Source organism: Eublepharis macularius, chromosome 4 (genome assembly GCF_028583425.1).
Source record: "Eublepharis macularius isolate TG4126 chromosome 4, MPM_Emac_v1.0, whole genome shotgun sequence".
Lineage (NCBI taxonomy): Eukaryota > Metazoa > Chordata > Lepidosauria > Squamata > Eublepharidae > Eublepharis > Eublepharis macularius.
In genome coordinates this window covers 172089712-172110601 of record NC_072793.1, presented here as the reverse complement: position 1 = coordinate 172110601, position 20890 = coordinate 172089712, and the positions used below count along the sequence as shown (strand labels likewise).

At 43.4% G+C, this 20890-nt stretch overlaps 1 protein-coding gene across 1 annotated transcript; it reads right to left on the bottom strand.

Annotated features, from left to right (window-relative positions):
* Positions 1 to 6554: 6554 nt before the first annotated feature.
* On the bottom strand, positions 6555 to 19448 carry LOC129328675 (stonustoxin subunit beta-like). The gene is made up of 4 exons (XM_054977898.1): positions 19361 to 19448; positions 12678 to 12797; positions 10316 to 12070; positions 6555 to 9055 (listed from the first exon to the last, which is right to left on the bottom strand). Exons 2-4 carry the CDS (start codon positions 12772 to 12774, stop codon positions 8415 to 8417), a joined length of 2493 nt encoding a protein of 830 aa, XP_054833873.1. The 5' UTR covers positions 12775 to 12797; positions 19361 to 19448; the 3' UTR covers positions 6555 to 8414.
* Between the last annotated feature and the right edge of the window lie 1442 nt (positions 19449 to 20890).

The following is a 20890-nucleotide window of genomic DNA, read 5'->3' as shown; positions in this document are numbered from 1 at the left end:
ACCTCCAACTTGCTGCTTTGTAACTTGAGAAGCCAGTAATCAAACTTAGGACCTTTGACAGGTAAAGCAGATTCTTGACCACTAAGCCACAGGAGGCTCTTTCTTCCCACGCTCTGCTTCCTCTTATGTAACCAGCTAGCAAGCCATGGACCTTTTATCTTATTGAGGGATGCTTCTGGGCTAGTAAAACTTGCTTTGTTGTAGGGATAAAACTAGATGCTTTCTGGGGGGGCCAGCCAGCTCTGTGATTCTGTTGCTTCTCCTGCCTCTAACTGCAGGCACCCTAAGTCAGAAGCACAAAGTGGAGGTTGCTTTGGGGGGAGGAAAGGGAGCGGCTCGCAGTGAATGTGAAAGTAATTCAAGGCTGTCTTTCCGAGAAACGCTGTCAGTGCTGAGAAACCTTTTTACAGCATTGGCAACGTTTTATCTGAAGATCGCTCCAAACGGAATCTGCTAACAATGCCCAATCCCTTGAGGCTTTTGCCTTTTGGACTTCTTTTTTTTTAACTTTTTATTGGTGAGTACATATAATATTACACAAATTACCCATCTTATCTAAATTATATCAACCCCCACCCTTTCCCCCCCTCCTTATAGACTTCCAACAGCTTTCCAACCCTTAACCCATTTTATTATTTAAATTACTCTTAACTATAATTTTTCTAATCTTATACATATTATATCTCTTATTCTAAGCATATACAAATTCTTCTATTTCTCCCATTTACCAGAATATCCCATCTACATCACCCTATTAAACCTATTTATTTTTAAAACATTCCTCCTACTAATAATATCAGCTTAGATTAATTAATAACTAAATTTCCACATTATTGGTAAAATTACTTCTCTCTCCTCTTTAAAAAAAAAGAAAATCACACATTAATAATTCTCAAACTGCCACAGTCCTCCTTTCACATCCCATTTTTTTTCTAAGTAATGTTTCAATTTCCCCCAATCTGCAAAGTATTCTCCTGGATCCAGATCCTTCAAATTTCTTGTCATTTTGTCCATTTCTGCCATGTACAACAATTTGTAAATCCAATCTTCTATAGTTGGTATTTCTTGCACTTTCCATTTCTGCGCGTATAAAAGTCTTGCTGCTGTAGTCATGTAGAATAATAATGTTCTGTACTGCTTTGGGACCTCCTCCATTCCCAAGTTCAGTAGCAGCGATTCTGGGTTCTTATTTATTTGGGTTTGCAAAAACCCCAAAACTTTTGCCTTTTGGACTTCTGACAGAATTTGTATTGGACTTATTCATTCCATTGACATGCCTTGCTTACTAGTTTCATATGTATTTATATTGTATTTGGCCATCTATTGCACCATTTTGGTTTTTTTAAATTAATGGCACTGTTGGATTAAATTATTTCTATTAATGGGCTCTAGTGGTTTCATTGGACTCCCACCCAGCCCCAGCCCCAGGTTCATATTATAGCATTCTGTACTCTGATCTGTATTGGGAGGTGGGGGTGGACAAAGGTCCCCTTCCTGTTTTCCTTTGTTTTTGTGCCATTTTTACGCCATACGTATGCAGCTGACCTAAAAGCAATTCAAACAAAGAATGCCTTTGGGATCTGCTTGTCATGGTCGAAGGATGTATTGGGACTAGTAAAACCTGCTTTGTTGTAGGGATAAACCAGAGGGTTTCTGGGGGGGTGGGGCAGCCAGCTCTGTGATGCTGTTACTTCATCTGCCTCTAACTGCAGGCACCCTAAGTCAGAAGCACAAAGTGGGGGTTACTTTGATGGGAGGAAGGGAGAGGCTCGCAGTGAATGTGAAAGTAATTCTCGGCTGTCTTTCTGAGAAATTCTGTCGCTGTTCAGAAACCTCTTTACCGCTCTGGTAATTGTTATGATTATCTGAAGAAGATTTACTCCAAACGGAAGCTTCTAGCAAAGCCTAATTCCTTTTGATCTTTGAGAACAGCTTAGTCGGCAACCATTCTCTTTTTGCAGTTTGAAGCACTTCTGTAGTATTAAAGCAATAATGACAATTTAGAGATTACTTATAAATCCAGTTTTCTTATGGATTTTTCCATCAGGATGAGTGATTGATGCAGGGCTTTTTTTCCAGCTGGAACACAGTGCAACGGAGTTCTGGAACCTCTTGAAAATGGTCACATGGCTGGTGGCTCCGCCCCCTGATCTCCAGGCAGAGGGGAGTTTAGATTGCCCTCCGTGCCATGCGGCTCGGAGAACAATCTCAACTCCCCTCTGTCTGGAGATCAAGGGGGGGGGGCACCAGCCATGTGACCATTTTCTCCGCAGGCAACCCACTGAGTTCCACTACTTCTTTTCCCAGAAAAAAAACCCTGGATTGATGGAATAATGAGGTTGAAAGGAGACAGGAATCTAGATATCTGAAGGTTAGGGCCAGCAGATGCAAATGTCCGATAGCTAATAACAAGGTTAGGCTAAAACACAGTATCTGATGTGTGTTTTGGAGCAGATTCTAAGGGAAGGGTGGACTACTTTTGTAGCTTTGATATACAAAATTGATCGGAGCCTTGCCACCTAACATCCGCACAAGTTGCAAGGAACTGTGATCCCAACTGTTCCACACAATCAGTGGTTCGAATGTCCCTCAGCCAATCCATAGAAGAGACGGACACAGAGTCCTATGGAAGAAGCAAGTCTACTACATTTATTAAAAATGGAGGAATGCTAGTTACATGGAGAATGAAATGCTCACATGTGCATCACGTTCATCAAAATTATAATGGCTGTGCAAGGTATTTTATATCCTTTGGCCCATTACAATATTGGGGTTCTATTGGCTCATGCATAATTCTGACACCCCCCCCTCCCATTGGTTCTTCCAGGGGGCCACCTCTAATGACCCTATTGTCACTTATTGGAAGAACAATTCTGGTCAGCAACTCAATTACAATATTTCCCAATTAGCTTTGCTTATCAGCTTAGTACATTGTTTTATCTTTTCAAGGAACATCCCTTTCCGTTCTCACATTTCCCCATTCATAGAGTTTCTCCTCATTCCTCATTAGCTTGACAGTGTAACACTTTCCCAAGGGTGCCTCGGTGTCGCTTCAGCAACCTTGTACCATGCAGGCAGAGGCTGTTTCCCTTTGGACATCAAGGGAGAGGAACTCTTTCCCCTGGAATGTGCGAAAAGTTACTTCTAGTATGCGCTTCTATTGCTAGGGGCTTTTCACAGCCTTGGGAGCCTCCGTTAGTCTGATTACCCGAAGCAGGCTCATTTCTCTTCCTGAGGGGCTTTATTCCTCCCGCCATAATTTCGGGACAGGTGTTCCTGAATGATCCTCCCCTTTGCAGCTGTCTCCCTTTGTCTATTCTCAGTTATGCTTGTGGCTACGTTTAGTCTGCACCTTTCAGGGGAAAGGTTTCCCTTATCAATTTCTAAGCATAGCATAGTTTATAGTAAGTACAGATGCCTTTCTCTTAGCAGCAAGCTTGCCTAGTAAGAATATCTATTTCGCTGGGCTATCCCTATTGCAGGCATCAGGTTTGCCCCGGCATGACCAGTATCTACTGTCCATGCATGTTTCTCCAATATTAGCTCCTTCTGTACTACATAGCTTCTTACAGTACCTGCGACATTCCTTAAAATTGCATTCAGAACTGCATTAGACTGCATAAGGACAGTAAAGGCACATAAAATGCTCTGGTTCATTAAGTCCAATCAGCCTTGGAGATTTACCAGTCTATGGATGCTGTGCTATCACAGGACAAAACTGCAGACCTAACCAAAGCCACAGGCAGTGTCCATGGGAGGCAATGCCAGGACTCAGTACCTCCAGGGGAAGGAGTGTTACTCAGACCTCCTAACCCTATTTGAAAACAATTATGTGAAATTATAGTCTAAAATGTCATCTACAGATAGCCACAACTACAGATTTCATGGTTCAACAGAATCATAAATCTGAAGATGATGATTTTATCCAAGGTTCTGCTGTAGCACAGTGGTTTAAGTGGTTTGGATGGGAATCAGCACTCTACTGGTTCAAATCCCACTACTACCATGAGCTCAGCAGGTGGCCTTGGCTAAGCCACTCTCTCAGCCCCAGCTTCCCAGCTGTATTGTGGGGATAATAATGACACTCAGAGCCAAGCTACAAGTGATGAATTACACTTGCCTGGCAAGTGAACAGACTCACGTGTATCCCTCCTTGTTCACTTGATCAAATGGAGAGCAAGTGAATGGCAAGTGAACAGGGAGGAATGTTCACTTGCCAGGCAAGTGTCATTTGTCACTTGTAGCTTGGCTCTGAGTGTTATTATTATCATTTGTCACTTGCAGCTTGGCTCTAACTTGTTTACTGCTCTGGGTGAGGTACTAATCTGTCTAGAAGAGTGGTATATAAGTGCAGCTATTATTATTATTTGTTCATTTGCCAGTTATAATAGACTGATTCTAGCCAGCTCTCATCAATCACCCGGCCTCCTCAAGGTCTTTCTTCCTTGTGCTCGCTCATTTTGCTCTATGCAAACCAGGAAAGTTTGGGGGCCTAGAGGTGGCTTTCATGAACCTCTAGTTGCACTGAGAGGAGGCTGGTGTCTCTGCTGTGACGGGATTGAGTCCCGGCTAGAAACTTTGAATCTGATTGGATGTTTGAATTTTAGGGAAGTGGAAGCAAGAACTCCCAATATGGGCATGATTTAAAAGAATATAGGATGATAAGTTTACCCAACAGGTGGCCAGCTCAAGCCTGTTGGACAAAGGATGGGTATCGGCTTGATTAATTTATCTGAGTGGCAAGTTGGGTTAACAAAGGTCAGGAGATGGCTAACGTCATCATAGCCTAACTTATGATGATTAAGTTCAAGGAACTCTACATTGTAAGGCAGCTTCTCTGATGGTCCTAGAAGATCAATTATTGCCCAGCAAACTCTGATCTTTCAATATCATCTGAATTTCGATGACCCATAGGAAGCCAAAGACTAGAATTATTGTCAAGGGATTGTCCAGGCCCCCAGGGGAGCCTGGCTACCTTACTGTCAAGGAGCCAGCTTTGCTGTTCCTTCCTTCATGTCTCAGTTCGAGATCAAGCATGGTCTCTCTTTCTCCTGCAAACCCAGGCATCATATGGCCTGAGAAGTCATGGAGGTGACCAGAAAACATGGCTCTAGTCTCATCCATGAGACATAATCAGTGGGATGGGGTGCGTACTGGGTGGGTGAGGGAGAGGTGCCCTTTGCTCTTGTTGCAAACAGGAGAGGGGGGGAGACGGAGAGGGAGACTGACTTCAAAAAGGATGTGGACAAAATCGAGAGGATGCAGAATAGAGCGACAAGAATGATCAGGGGTCTGGAGACTGAGGCCTACGAGGAAAGGCTGAGGGCCATGGGAATGTTTAGTTTGGAGAAGAGGAGATTGGGGTGGGGACATGATTGCTCTCTTTAAATATTTGAAAGGCTGTGTAATGATTTCAAGAAATGGGTGCATGTGTCTTTAAATGTTTGGTGAGATAGGTGAAGAGTGGGGGTGAAAGAGAGAGATGAGTGAGTGATATGATTGGTTGATGACAGAGTGGGCGGAGTGAAGGCGGTTTTCAGTTACTGAGGAAGAGACAAGGTTCAGTTAGGGCAAGAGAGGCGAGCTGTGTGCAGCCTGAGTGTGTTTATGTATTTGTGAGGGAAAGGCAACCTGAGTGGAAGCCTGAACTGAGTGTGTCTGTGAGACTATATATTAATTCTATTTGAAGCAGGCAAACTGTGTGTGCGCCTGAGAGAGAAAGAATTGAGAGTGAAAAGAAAACAGGCTAGCTGTGTGCTGTCTGAGGAGTTCTCTGTGAGGGAAATATAGAGCCTAGAGAAAGAGGCTAACTGTGTGTGAAGCCTTACAAGAGATCTGTGTGAATGAGTTTGGATGAAGCAACTAGAAGAACTAAGAACTACTTTTATGTAACCAATACGCTTCTTAAAAAAATAAACTTTTGTTATATCCCAGAGTTATTTCCCATTCCTATCCTCAGGACCACATAGAACCACGAAGGAGCCTGACGCTTAAAACATGTTACCAAAGGGAAAACTTAAATAAAAATATTGGAATTTAATATTCCTGGTGGCAGCTAACTACCCAGAGGGTGTGAAGGGAAAGATTAAAGCAAAATCCACCCTAAAGAAAGTGAAGATCATAACAGGCTGTCATTTGGAGCAGGGCAAGGAGCTGTTCCAGTTGGCAGCAGAGGATAGGACCCGAAGCAACGGGCTTCAATTACATGCAGAAAGGTACCAGCTAGATATTAGGAGAAACATTTTCACGGTCAGAGTAGTTCAAAGGTGGAATCAGCTGCCTAGGGAGGTGGTGAGCTCCCCTTCGATGACAGTTTTCAAGAGGCTGGATGAATATTTGTCAGGGATGCTTTAGGCTGATCCTGCACTGGGCAGGGGATTGGACTAGAAGGTATGCTTGGCCCCTTCCAACTCTGTGATTCTTTTTTTTTAAAAGTTTTTATTGGATGAGGCAATATACAATAATTGATTAATTGATTAATACATTAAACTTATCCAAATTAACCCTTCTATTTAGATATATACCCCCTCCCCCCTTTTCTTGGTTGACTTCCAACAACACTCGAAACCCCCGTTTATTCATAGATATTATTATTACACTGTATCGCTATTACTCTTACTCTGGTAAAGATCTTGATATATTTTTCTTTCGTTAAAGTCCTTTTAAATAAAATTTAAAATCCCTCCAAAGACCACAATTGTCCTTTAACATCGCATTTCTTTTCTAAGTATTTCTTAAGTTTCTTCCAATCTTCCAAAAAAGTATCTGGATCTTGCTCATTCAAATTTCTTGTTATTTTGTCCATTTCGGCCATGTACAACAGTTTTCTTGTCCATTCTTCAACATTCGGTATTTCTTCTTTTTTCCAATATTGAGCATATAAAATTCTTGCTGCTACTAACATATAATATAACAATGTCTTGTCATTTCTATTAACCTCTTCTAAATGTAAAGATAATCATATTTCAGGATTTTTAGCAACATTGTATTGTAATATCAAAGACATTTCAGCACATATTTTAGACCAGAAGTCTCTAGCCTTTTGGCAAGTCCACCACATATGAAATAGAGAACCTTCATGCTCCTTACATTTCCAACATTTGTTTGACAACTGTTTGTTAGCTATGGCTAATTTTTTTGGTGTTAAGTACCATCATTTTATATCCATTCTCTTTAATACTGGTACAAGATGATATTTTTAAGGTATTTTTCCATAATTGTTCCCATGCTTCCATGGCTATTTCCTTGTTACAATTTATAGCCCACTTTACCATTTGAACCTTAACGGTTTCATCTTCTGTATACCACTTCAATAACAATTTATACATTTTGGATATTACCTTAGTGTTCTCTCCCAGTAATATCTCTTCCAATTCTGAGTTTTTGGTTCTAAAACCTACCTTCCTTTGCTCTGAGTCAAATAAGTCCTTTATTTGCCTGTATTGTAACCAACCGTATTTGAATGGCAAATCCTCATTTTGCATAAGTTTCAACTCATCATTTTCTAATATTGTTAATTCTTTGAGGGTAAGCCATTCTTTTCCCTGATACTCCAAATTTGGGTTGACTACTTCAGCTGGTATAATCCAAGGTGGTTTCTTTTCTTCTATAAATTTCTTGTACTTGAACCAGGTTAATAGAACTCTGTGATTCTGTGAGAGGAGTAAAGGCAGCGGGTTCCTCCCCAAAGCTGGGCCATTTCCAGACGGCTCCCCGCTGCTTGTAACAAGCCATCATGTGACGTTGCGCAAATCTCGCACGAGAAAACGCAATCTTCCGTGTTTTTTTCGCCATCTTCCAGCTTGTTACGAGCAGCAGAGAGCCGTCTGGAAACGGCCCTGGTTAGGCCTTCACAGAAACCATTCTAAAACCATTTGTACACCTAAAACGATCCAATTTACTGTTAAACTCTTATTAAACTTATCAAAGAATCATCAGGTGAACCTGCAAGACCAATCATAAGTAATTCTGATTTTTTTTAAAAAACACACTAGAAAACCACACAGAAAATCTTTTAGCAAAATGTCCGGTTGAGGAAACAAGTCAAACTAGCCAGAGTTCAGAATAGAAAGTCCTTTCAGAATGCCAGGGGTAAACTGAAGGTATGACTCTGAGCCATTCCCTTGGCAGTAATTTTGGGAACAATGGGAAGGTTTGAATCGGGGATCCTAAGTTGTCACAGAGCACAACATCAAGATTGTATTAATGGTCAGTGATTGCATATCATGTGCCAGGCAAGGAGGTGCCTTTGTCTTGCAAACTGGTGGGGCTTGATTCCATTAATCTTGCTTACCACTTGCAAATAGGAGGTCATTGAAATATAAACATATTTCTATAGCTCAATCAACTACTGTATCCAGGTCCTTCACATTGGAAAATTTCCTCCCTCAGTTCCAAAACATTTGCCCCTTATCCTACAATATAGAACAATATGGTGGAGCGTCTCTGTCGAACAGTTCTTGAGTATAACATGGTTTTGTTTTGTTCAGTGTCACCAAGGAATCAATCATTTCTAGCAGTTCTGCAATCTGATCAGCCTTTTCTTTTCCTTTGGCTTTGTTGTTGAAAGCCACATACCGGCTTCCGCACATATCGACCAGATCTCTAATGTCTCTATCTGCATTTTCTATGAAAACTTTTAGAGTTTGGCCAGAAGCATCTAATTCATCTCTCCAAGTGAATAAAAGAATCAGGAAATATTTCCCTTCATTCCTGAAGAGCTTTCTTACTAACTTAATGGTATCTTTCTCTTCCTTTGTGAACTTGCCTATCTTAATAACGAAAAGGATAGCATGGGGTCCTGGTGACAGTAGCTGGACACTTTTTTCAACATCTTTCCTTGTGAAAACTTCGGTGTTGCTTGTATCAAAGAAGCCAGGCGTATCGACTACTGAGATTCCCCTCCCATCTACAGTGGCTTCATATTTTTGACACTCTTTTGTTATTGAGGCAGGTGAGGTGAATGATTGGAATACATCTTTTCCCAGGATGCTGTTTCCTGTTGCGCTCTTCCCAGCTCCTGTTTTGCCAACGAGGAGAATCCTCAATTCACGTTCTGTTAGGTATAAGCAAGACAGACTTCATTATGTTAATCAAGCTTATTCAATTGCCCACAAATGATTTGCACAAATAATCCTACTATATAATTCCCTGAGCGTCTTTCCGACGATGCACATTTATGCGGGTGTGCACGTGCGGGGCACACCAGAATAAAAGGGCGCCATGGATTGATGCCTCCGAAGGGCGCCGTTAGCAGCAGAGGGCAGGAAGAGTCGGCCCAGCCGCTGCCAACGGAGGGGTGGCAGCTTTGCAGCCAAGGAAGAGGAGGGCGATGAGGCGGGGTGGGGGAAGGGTGGCGCGGGGGCAAGCCCCGGGGGAGCCGCGGCGGGGAAAAAGCGGCCTGCCACCCTCTGACCACCGCCAGAGCCGAGCCGAGCCGCGTTGGCAGAGACGGGGCGATTTCGAAGCGCTCGCTGCCGTGTAGAGGCGGGATGTGGAGCCTGGGCGGGTGGGATCGCTCTTCCGGCCGCATCCCTGGCTCTGGTGGGCCTCGCAGGGCGGAGGGTGTGTCGCTCCCGCCCCCTCGCCCAGGCTCCGCGGAGAGCGGCGCACCCGGCTTCGGCGGGCCTGACAGGGCAGCAAGCGCTTCACCCCTGCCCCGTCGCCCCGTCTCTACCCAAAGCGGCGCAGCTCGGCTCCGGCGGAGGTCAGAGGGCAGCGGGCGAGAGCGATGGGCCCGCTGCCCTGTGAGGCCCGCCTGCCTGCCCTCCCAGGCTCCACCTCCCACCTGCCAGACCCCCCTGTCTCTGAGTCCCTCCCCAGACCCCCCTTGCCCCTCTACCTGCCATCCCTCCCCAGACCCCCCTTGCCTCTGAGCCTTCCCCAGACCCCCCCTTGCCCCTCTACCTGCCATCCCTCCCCAGACCCCCCTTGTATCTGAGTCCCTCCCCAGACCCCCCCTTGCCCCTCTACCTGCCATCCCTCCCCAGACCCCCTTGTCTCTGAGTCCCTCCCCAGACCCCCCCTTGCCCCCCACCTGCCAGCCCTTCCCACGCCCACGCCCACACCCCCAGCCCTAGCTTTCTAGAGCCCTTGTATTTATTTGCACAATGGGCTCTGTTTCTGGTGCTTAATAACTTACATCTTGCACTGTTGCATTATGCACCATCTCCTGTACTATGTGCCAGTCACTTGCAGTTCGGTGTGCACACACACACACACAAAGAATCTGCTACCCCTTCATGGTATCTACTGCCCTTTCTCAAAATTTCCCAAATGCACACAATAAACCTGTGGTCCCTTGTTCGCCAGTTACCTTTTGGGGTCTCAGGGGGGTTGTTGGTGGAAAGTGTCTCTACAGTGATCTCATCGCTGCTCTTACTGAACCCAAACTTAGTCACAGCAGCATATCGGAAATGGTACTTGGTGTTGGGTCGCAGTTCTTGCACTACACATGTCTCCACGCTTTCCTCTGTATTCTTCTTAATCCAGTTGTCCTCTCCCACAATCCTGTACTCCACTTGATACCCAGATATTGCAGCTCTCCCATAGGCTTCTGGTTTAAATGTCAGCTGCACACTAGTCTGTCCAACATCACCAAGGAGAGGAGAGAGAGGTTTGGCCGGCAACTCCAAGCTGGTATTGACCAAGAGACCATCATCATAGAGATAAATGGAAGCTCCTGGATTGTCCCTGTCATGGACTGAAGACACAATGAACTTGATTTTGCCATTTTCTTTATTGACATGGGCAAAATCTGAAATGGACTTGGCAGCTTGACGTATCTTTTGGATTCTCTCCATATCCTCAAACCACAGCTTGGAGTTTTGCTTCCCTGGAGAGGAAGGGACAGACGTAGACTCTAGAGTGTCGCCTGCTTTCTGAAGGCAGTGTTCTAAATCGGACAAATACACCTCTTTGTCATGCAGTGAGGTGAACACAAATGCGACAACAAAGTCATTTGCGGTGTTGAGCCGTATCTCGTCTAATTTATTCTCAGAGGAGGCTATTTCCAGCTCTTTTAGGATAGCAAGACAAGACTTCAGAAAATTTATCTCGCGTTCCTTTTGTTTCAGAAACTGATTGATGGTCTGTTTGTTGAAAGATGATTGGTTTTTGCGCATTAAGATGTCTATCAGCACCTCTTCTTTTTGATCCCCTCCACGGATAGCAGGCAAAATGTGTATTAGCTGTTTCTGGAAAGTCTGTTTATATTGCTTGCTTAGATTCTGGAGCCGCAGGAATTTTTCTTTAATCTCTGGGAAAAGGTTAGCAGTGGTATCCTCTACCAGATCATTACATCGTATGTCTGTTTCAGTGAAATACTCCAAAGCATTTTGAACATCACAGATTATGTCATATCTGATCTCATGCATTATCTGTGCTGCTTTGGAATTCAGCTTGATTAGTGGGTACAACCAGACTCTTACGGCCACGGCGTTCTCCCCATTCTTCCCCAGCATCTTTGGCAGACTGGCATACATTTTCATGGCATCTTGAAAATTAGCTGGATTGTTCTCAAGAGAGAAATCTCCATGGAACTTGAAGGAAAGCTTGTCACTGATTTCTTTCTCCACCGTATCCAATTTAAGAGCTCCTTCACCTTCTACCGAAACCTTTGGAATTTTCTTAATCATAACCTGGAGCTGTCCTTTTACTTCTTGTTTAGTCTCAGATCTGCAGGCCTCATGATCAAATACAAAGAATGCCTGGGCCCCATATAACACAGCTGTGACCACATGAGTGGCTGTACCCTGGTCAAAAACACTGGAATGCTCTATTTTCTGACTCCCCAAATGGTTCATTGTTAGCTGTTTAAATTCAGTAGTAGTTGAGTAGTGAAGGGTTATCCTTTCGTGCTGCATTGACTTCTTGGTGTCATTTAAGTAGGCCGCAGAGCCAGCTACTTCAACGAGTCCTCCTAGGAAACTGGCCTTGAGTGAAGCAGACACATTGAGGGCAGAAGTCTTGTCGTCAACAGAGTCCGATGCAATGATATGAAATTCAGTTTTTCGTTGTGGATTTATATCTATGTTGTTCCTCAGAATATCCGGATCCCATAAAGTGATAGCTAGTGTAGGATAGGAACACAAGTGGTCATTAAAAAAAGACATATTTCAGTTTTGTTACTATAAATCATTCCAAAAGTGATCAGCCAAACATTTAAAAATAAATCCCTTGTGCATTGTGTCATATGGAAAACAAGTAGTGTAAAATTTATTTCACTCCATCAAAATAAAGGTTGAGATGTGTTTCCAGGAATTTTAGACATTAGGGCCCTCACATCTATTACATTTTTATTCCACTTTTCCTCTAAGGAGGCTAGAGCGGCATACATGGGTGTTCTTTTGCCCTCCCTTTTAATCCCCACAGCTAACTTGTGATACACGTTATAATGAGAGAGAGTGTAAAAGGCCAGTTGTCATCTTGAAAAATCCATGAACAGCTCTATTCTCCTTAGTCCTAGAGTGACATTCTAACCATGGTGCTCCTCTGGCTTCTATCTGGCTCACTTATCCCTGGCTCCTTGATTTGCATAAGAATGTGTCTAATGCAAGTCTATCTGTAAAACCAACCAAATTTCTCCCATTAAGACTGGCTCAGAACTCCCTTGGAGGAGAGGTGGAATACAGGTAAACACAACTTTTTGCACTGGGATTTCCAGAAAAGAGGGTTACCTGGGATCAGTCTATCGCTGCGGCAGTCATACAGCATCCCCAACTGGAATGGGCGGCCCAGAGCTGGCATCTCAATTATATCATCTGCCTTGGCCATAGTTTAAATCTGCTAAGTCCAACCTGAAAACAGCAAGGGAGATACAAACATGTAACGATAGATATTCTATACAGTGGATCAATGCGGAGGGGAAAGTACCACAAAATAGGATGAGATTCTTTAGGAAAGCAAGCTAGCAATTAGGGGTTAGTGCGTCAAAACATTTCATATTAAATGCGCATTTTAGGAAGGATTTGGGAAGCATTGTCCCAAATTTTGGGGAACGTCCTTACTGATTTTGGGATTCCCTTTTGGTCACTTTTTATTGTTGCTTCTGTAATTTTGGGACTATTATTTTTGTCCTATAGTCTCCCCACCCCCACCCCCTACCCCCAGCCAGGCAGCAGGAGCAGGAAGGAAGGAAGAGAAAAATTAACCTGGCAGAGCCCACACCCTTGCAATTTTAAAGGGACATTATTTTCTATGGGAAGACCATGTACAGCTGAACAGGCAGCTCTGGGGGATTTTCAGAGCCTCCCTGATATCTCTTGGAGGCCCTGGTAGCTGCATGAAATGATGGTCTGGTTGGGGCCATAAACAGAGTTGCCTCTTGGTATCCTTTTTTTTTTTTTTTTGAAAAATTTTTATTGGGTTAGAATCAAATGTTTATACATTACAGTCAATTTCCCCATTTCCCACTTTCTAACCCCCTCCCTTTCCCCCCCCTTTTTGTTGACTTCCAACAGTTTTCCAACCCTTTATCCCTTTTCCCTTACTCTTTATATATTCCTCTATCTAACAAATATATATTCTCCCTTTATTCTAAGCAATACTTCTTTAGCTATTTTTTTAATACTCTGTACCCTGACTATGAGTCCCTTTTTCCACAATGGATAAACAATTTATCCCCTTTTTCATAATTCCATTTTCAGATATTTCTATATCATGAACCATGTAAACCCTACATCCATATAAACCAGCCAATTTAACTTATACTCTATATGTTATTCATTCTATCTTCTTCTCTCTATTTTGGTTATATTTGTTTACATTAATATTTCTATTCCCCTTCAATCCTAAATCTTTATATGATATCAATCAATTTGACTCATATATACCTTCAAATAAACATATTCAGTTTGGTACGTTATACAGAATCAGAAAGAAAATATTATTGGTTAATCAATCCTTATAATTAACACTTATAATTAATTATTTTCTATCAATATTCTAATTATTATTCTATATATATCAATCTGATAACATAACTGCTTAGAAATTCACTTTTACCTCTTCTCCCCCCCCCCGGTAAAGTCACCCCCCTCTGCATTTTATTGTACTTCAATAGTTCTCAAACTGCCACAGTTCTCCTCCCACCTCCCGCCTCTTGGTATCCTTTTCCATGTTCTGTGAGCCCCCCCAGGTCTTTAATTTAGCCGGGAGCTGGGTGATATGAAGCGGACTGGAAGACGACTAGAGCAATGCTGGTGGAAAACTCAAGATAAATCAGACAGATTCATCTGCAGGCCTATAAGGTGGCGGTGATCATAGGGATGAAGACTTTCTCCTCTGCCACAATTGTGTCAGCAGAATCTCATCCCGCTCAATGGTTTAAAATGGTTCGTAACTTGGTAACGCCCAAACCCAACTCTGCCAGTGATGAAAATATGGCCTCAAGCTATAGTGTTTTTGTAAGACTCGTTGCTGACAAAATCTCTCATCCACTCCAGCTTGGAGGCCAAGTTGAGCACCGATCCAATCCCTGAAGTGCCAGAAGTTGGTTCTTTTGTTATAGACAGTTTCAAATTCAGATTGATTCTGCCTTTGGATGCTAACAAGGTCCTTGGGAGTATTAAGGCTGCCACTTGTGCTCTGGACCTGTACCCATTCTGGCTTTTAAAATCTTGCTGGGAAGAGGTATTGGAGCCATTAGTGAAAATCATCAACTCCTCCCTGATTGGTGGGGGGAGGCTGTCCATAAACCTCTGAGGGAAGCAGTTATTAGACCTCTGCTCAAAAAAACCCCTCTATTGTCTAGGAATGGGATGGCCAATTATAGGCCAGTCCTTACTTTATTCTAGGGAAGAGCATGTGGCAAAGCAGTTCCAGGGCTTCTGGGATGACACATCTGCCCATGACTCATTTCAGTCTGGTTTGGTGCTAAGCTGGCTTTACTTGCACAGATGGACAATCTCTGTTAAAAGTTGGTCATCTTCCCTGTTCATACCGCTAGATCTTTCAGTGGCCTTTGATATGGTTGACTCCTTCATTCTCATTCACACACATGAATGCAGAGTTGGTGTTAAAGATGTAGACCTTCAGTGGTTTCATTCTTTTCTATCTGACCAGACACAGAGAGTGATTCCGCACATGTTGGATAATGCACTTCCAATCCTCTTTATAGATCATTTGGAATGAATTTTTTTGTGTACTGAACAAAAAATCCACCTCAAACGATTGATAAAATGCATTGAAAGTGCATTATCCAACGTGAGCGGAATCAGTCAAAGTCTCCAATGGAGGTGCAGAATCAACTGAGGGCCAAACTACAAGTGACAAATGACACTTGAACAGCAAGTGAATTAAGTGGAGGGCAAGTGAACAGGGAGAAATACATTTGCCGTTCAAGTGTCATTCGTCACTTGTAGCTTGGCCCTGAGTGGAATTTGTCTTGTGGAGTGCCACGGGGGTCTATTCTGTGCTCTTATATCTATACAACTGGGGGACCCTCAAGGATTTGCTGGGAGCATCTCATGTTCGCCTCCCGCCCCATGTCCTCTTTCCCTAGTCTCTCTCCCCCTTTCCCTGCTTCCTTCTCTCCTTCCCACTCACTTTTGTCTGTCACCTGTCACCTCTCCTTCCACCAGCTAAACTATTGTCTAGCAACAGCCACTGAGGGCATCTGGTTAAAGCTACAGGTGCTCTTTTTATCATTTGTTTTTTTTTTAAATGTATTTTTTAGATTTCAGATTTTTATGCAAACTTGTGGCATTTTTCAGAGGTGTAAGATCTGTCTTGTAGGTTCATGGCTCCAATTTCCATAATTAAGTATCCTCAGATCAGGGTTACTTGGCTATTAGTATATAAGATATATATGAGGCCGCTGAATGAGACCCTCTGGCGCCCTGGGGGTGGGTGCCACCAATTTGCTGCACGTTCCATTATCTTTTTTTAAAAAACATTTTTTTTATTGGATTAGATTATTTAATCATAAAATACAAACATTCCCCCTTAATTAATATCTATTTCTAACCCCCTCCCTTTCCTCCCCCCTTTATTTGACTTGCAACAGTTTTCCAACCCTTTATCTATCTTCTGCATGTTTCATTATCCAAGTCTCTAGTTGCATCTTTCTTGGTTCTGAAGTGGTGCTTTGAGGCTTTGGTCAGATGGCTAAGGAAGAACAAGCTGAAAATGAATCCAGACAAGACAGAGCTAATGCTGGTTGAGAGGGCTGATTTAGAAGGACTGGATCCACTTGTCCTAGAGGGAATGAAGTTGGCTTTCTCAGAGCAGGTCAAGCACTTAACAGTACTCAGGAATCCTGCCTTGCCGTTCTAAAAGCAGATTGGCCTGGTGGCTGGGAGCACCTTTTAACAGTTGCACCTGGTGCACCAACTCTCTTGCTATCTTCACTCTGTTGGTCACACTGATTGATGCTTCTGTCACCTCGTGGTTGGATTACTGCAATGTGCACTACATGGGGCTGCCCTTGAAGACAACCAGGAAACTTAGAACTGGTCCAGAATGCAGCAGCCCAACTATCAGGGCTAGCTGTGGGGAACATCTGCTTTCCATTTTGAAATAGCTCTATTGGCTGCTGTTGTTCCCAACTTTAATTCAAGGTGCTGGTCATGGCCTTTAAAACCCTTCATGACTGGGACCCACATATTGGAAGTACCACCTCCTTCCACGTGTCCCTCCTTTCATATGTCAGCTACATTCTTTAGGCACCCATTTGTTTCCTAGCCTTCCACTTAGGATGGCCTATATGGCACTGGCTAGAGGCTGGGCCTTCTCTATCATGGCCCCGCTCTCTTGAATGGGCTCCCTGAAGAGGGTAGGGGACCCTCCTGCTTTGAAATCTGCAGGGGTTGCTGCAAGATTTTCCTGGGCTTCTGAGGGGGTTTGAAGGGCAGAGGAGGGAGAGATTTTAACTTGTGTTTAATTTGGAAACATTTTTAATCATTTTGTGAACAGTCTTGAACTATATGAAAAGGGAGGGTATAAATGGTTAAATATTTAAACAAACAAAACAGCTGGGAGTGGGCAAGATAGACCTGGCCTTTGAGGCTAACAGTCACTCTACACTTTACTTCTTTTACAAGTTCTTCACAAAGCCAACTCATGCTCTGTGCAGACATACCACATCTTGGGGATTGGCTTCTTAAAATAAAAAAAAGCGGGCCCAAACTTTTTCCCCGTGTAAAAACAGTGCAGGGAAGGAGAGTGAGCCCGTTTGCATGCTTGTTTTTATTTTAAAGAAGCCAATCCCCAAGGTGGAGAACATATAAAAGAAGTAACATGTAGTGAGGCTACTGCCCTAAGGAAAGAATGGGATCATTATTTTCTATAGCTGCCAGAGAAAAGAAATCTACCCATAAGAAATCTTGGAGACATTATTTCCTATGAGTGGGAGAACTAACCTCTGAAGCCAGGTCAACCTTCAGCATACCCCAGCTGATCAACAGCATGTGGTCCCTTTAAATTTTAAAGGACCCTTCTTTTCATCTGGAGGCAGTGTGGGATGATGGCTGATAAAGACTTTATAGATAGGTGGAATAATATCGAGGGATGAGACTGCACCCCGTGGAACCCCGTTAAGGTGACTTCCACACTGAAAATAGCTAGGTATCAAACCTCTAAGAACCAAAGTAGACATTAGTTAGCAGCTGTGGTGCTACTGCCTCAGTCAGCAGTCTAGGCTCTGACAAAGAGAAGGAAAGAGAAGATCAGGGAACTCAAACCCAGTTCAAATGTCAACATTGTGTGTTACATTTGTATAAAAATACACATGTAAGTTTTGGTCACAATGCAAGAACTTTTTTTTTTAAGGACAGCTTGGGAATTTCAACTGGTACAGAATGCTGCAGACAGGATTTTGACTGGAGTAAGCCATAGGGACCGTCGTGCTTCAGTTTTGGCCCGTCTGCACTTGCCCCCCATTTGTTTCCGGGCTGTTTTGTTTTGTTTCCTGACTGGTAAGGTCATTTTCCATGGCCCTGCTTTCGGTGCCCTGGCTGGGTTGAAAGGTGGCCCACAAAATAATAAATAAATAAATAACTTTCCAGAGTACAATAAATAACTTTAATATTTTGAGGATGGATTTGCTGGTCTAAAGTTTACACCAAGAACAAGGGAATGTTTGCATCTGGATTGCACAAAGATTATTTGGGGGTATAACTTCAAATCAGTTTCTGAAGCTGTATTAATCCTGGGAGCACCCCCACTTTGAAGCAGTAAGCATAAGGACAGGGCTTTGGACCAGGAAACATTGTAGGTCTCCTGAACATGGAAGTGTATAATATATAGAATCATAGGGTTGGAAGGGACCTCTAGGGTCATCTAGTCCAACCCCTCGCACAATTCAGGAATTTCACAACTACCCACACCCCCAGTGACCCCAGCTTCATGTCCAGAAGATGATAAAACACTGTCAGGATCCCTAGCCAAACTGGCCTGGGGGAAATTGCTATCTGACCCTGAGGTGGCATCAGTATTACCCTAAGCATGTAAGAAGGGGCCATGAGAACTAAGCACTTTGGAGGTATTTTGGGGTGCAGAGGGCTAGCAGCTGTTCCAACTCCATATTTAGATCTTCTTCCCAATGGAAACTTCTTGGAGGCCAGCCAAACAGAACCTCTTGGTGCCAGAAGCAAAGTTTGGGCTTGGTGGCAGTGTATATTATCTGGTAGGGCCCAGTCCTCTGAATGGGAGGTATATAATATGTAGTGGTCCAAAGCTTATTTGGAGTGCAGAGCTTTTTAAGTCTCCTCCAACTTCCGCTGGTATCTGGACAAAACACAGCGGAGGAAACATTTGAGCCTGGATTTCCAGTACACCAAATACTCTGCTGATGTGGGGTGTGTAGAAGCACTCAACAAGCAATACTATCAGCACATGATCACAAGCCACTGCAGATCAATATTACAACTGTGTTACAAAAATCAGGGAAGAACATGAACCCTGCCACAGACGGCATATTGAATTATAGGTGCAACATAAACATGTATTTAGCACATGAAGCATTTAGAAATATTCAAGAATTCCCCCCCCCATTTTACAGGCAACAACCCCACACACACACACACACACAAGCACACATCAATTTGTCAGTAGAAAAGAGCAAGAGTCCAGTAGCACCTATAAGAGTAATAAAATTTGTGGTAGGGTATGAACTTTTATGAGTCACAGCTCACTTCTTCAGTTATCTGAAGACGCGAGCTGTGATGTTCGTCTTATAGGTGCTACTGGACCCTTGGTCTTTTCTACTGCTACAGACAGACTAACAAGGCTACCCATCATGATACATTTGTAAGGAATTTTACTTCCTGCCCTCCTTCTACGAAATATCTTCCTTTTTTCTTGCAGTGCTACAGATATTTCCTTCTTCCAAAGGACAAGCGACATGAACGAATGTAGCTACCTTCTTTTCTCAGTGTGGGGGGAATTCTTGACTTGGCCAGTTTTTCTCACTGCCCCTTCAGACAGCCTCTGTCTTCTCTCTGTCCCCGGCAGCCAACTGAATCTAAAACGGCATTCCTCTGTACGTTAACAACAAAGTAAAACTGAAAGTTCTAATCAGCGTCTAAAACAGAAAGTAGCTTTGTTTTGGATTGGTGCAACAGTACTAGATTAATCTCTGGTTGATGTAAATTATGGAAGAGGGAGGAACAGAACTAGATCTCTGCCCACTGGTGGACTCCTGCTGGTTGCCAAGATTCTTGTAAAGGCAAATCTAGATGTCATCCAGGGCTCAGTCCACCCTGATGTTATGCTCTGCCTTGGCTTCATTACTGCAGTCCTCATCCAGTTTCTGTGTCCCTCCACCCCATCCAGCTGTGATCTTCTGCAATCCTGTTTTGGAACAATCTGTTAGGAAAGATTGCAGTCAAAGTGCCTCTGGACACTGTAAATGGGAAGATGTGCAATTTTTGTGGCTCTGCCCATATCAGTTCTTGTTTCCTCATTCTCAGTCTCTACAGCAGCTCCCTCCCCAGAGGGCTATTAGCTTTGATTGGTAGTATTTGAATTGTTACACTGCGATCACATTAGAACAATCTATTGCAACAATGTACTAGTTCTCAGTGTTCCTTTCTAAAAAGTTTCTAGCATTTTTGGTTGTGGAGCTATAAGGGGGAAGGTACCGTCTCCACATTTCTCCTTATAATTCTGCAAACACAAGGGCTAGAGACTGACATTTTTTAAAAAATAAGTTGGAGCAGTGTAAAGATCTCTGGGCACCATACTGTGTCAAGTCTGTTAGGCGTAGCAGCCCTGACAATCTATAATTCGGAGCGATCTTTGTGCTGAAGATTTCCTGTTGGCTGCGTGAGCCAAGAAAAGAAAAACTCATGGACGAGCTCCCCCCTGTGTTTGTCCGAGGGCCTGTCTACAAGTGACATCCTCCACGAGTTTTTGTACGGTTTAATTTGAATGTGTAGCTGTTCCTCCACTTGTCTGCATGTTCTGCATTATTTACAAGTGTCTGCTCAGTCTATTTAGGGGAGGTAAGAACTGCAGAACCAAGCAAGGCATTGTGAGAATTTTTTTACAGCCACTTTGCTTTGAGCCCCAACCCCTTTGCTGCTTTTAAACAAAATGCCCTTCTTCCACCCTGCCCCCCCTTTTAAACGGAGAGCCAAGCTACAAGTGACGCCTGACACAGGTTGGACACTTGTCAGCTTCCCTCAAGTTTTGATGGGAAATGTAGGCATCCTGGTCTTGCAGCTGTAATGGAGAGCCAAGCTGTAAAACCAGGATGCCTACATTTCCCATCAAAACTTGAGGGAAGCTGACAAGTGTCTGACCTGTGTAAGGCGTCACTTGTAGCTTGGCTCTGAGATCCCCAGCTTGTGAAAATGGTTTTGATGATTGTTCAAAACAAAAGCCTGAACAGACAGACAAAAAAGAGAAGTCCCTTCCCCCAAACAAATAAAATAAAGGAAATAAAAGA

What these genes read in the sequence shown, in the direction of transcription:
- LOC129328675 (XM_054977898.1), bottom strand. Translation starts at nt 12,774, where the DNA reads ATGGCCAAGGCAGATGATATAATTGAGATGCCAGCTCTGGGCCGCCCA. An exon ending in CAGCGATAGACTGATCCCAG is followed by an intron (nt 12,071 to 12,677) that starts GTAACCCTCTTT and finishes ATCCTACACTAG; the next exon opens with CTATCACTTTATGGGATCCG. An exon ending in CCCCCCTGAGACCCCAAAAG is followed by an intron (nt 9,056 to 10,315) that starts GTAACTGGCGAA and finishes TATACCTAACAG; the next exon opens with AACGTGAATTGAGGATTCTC.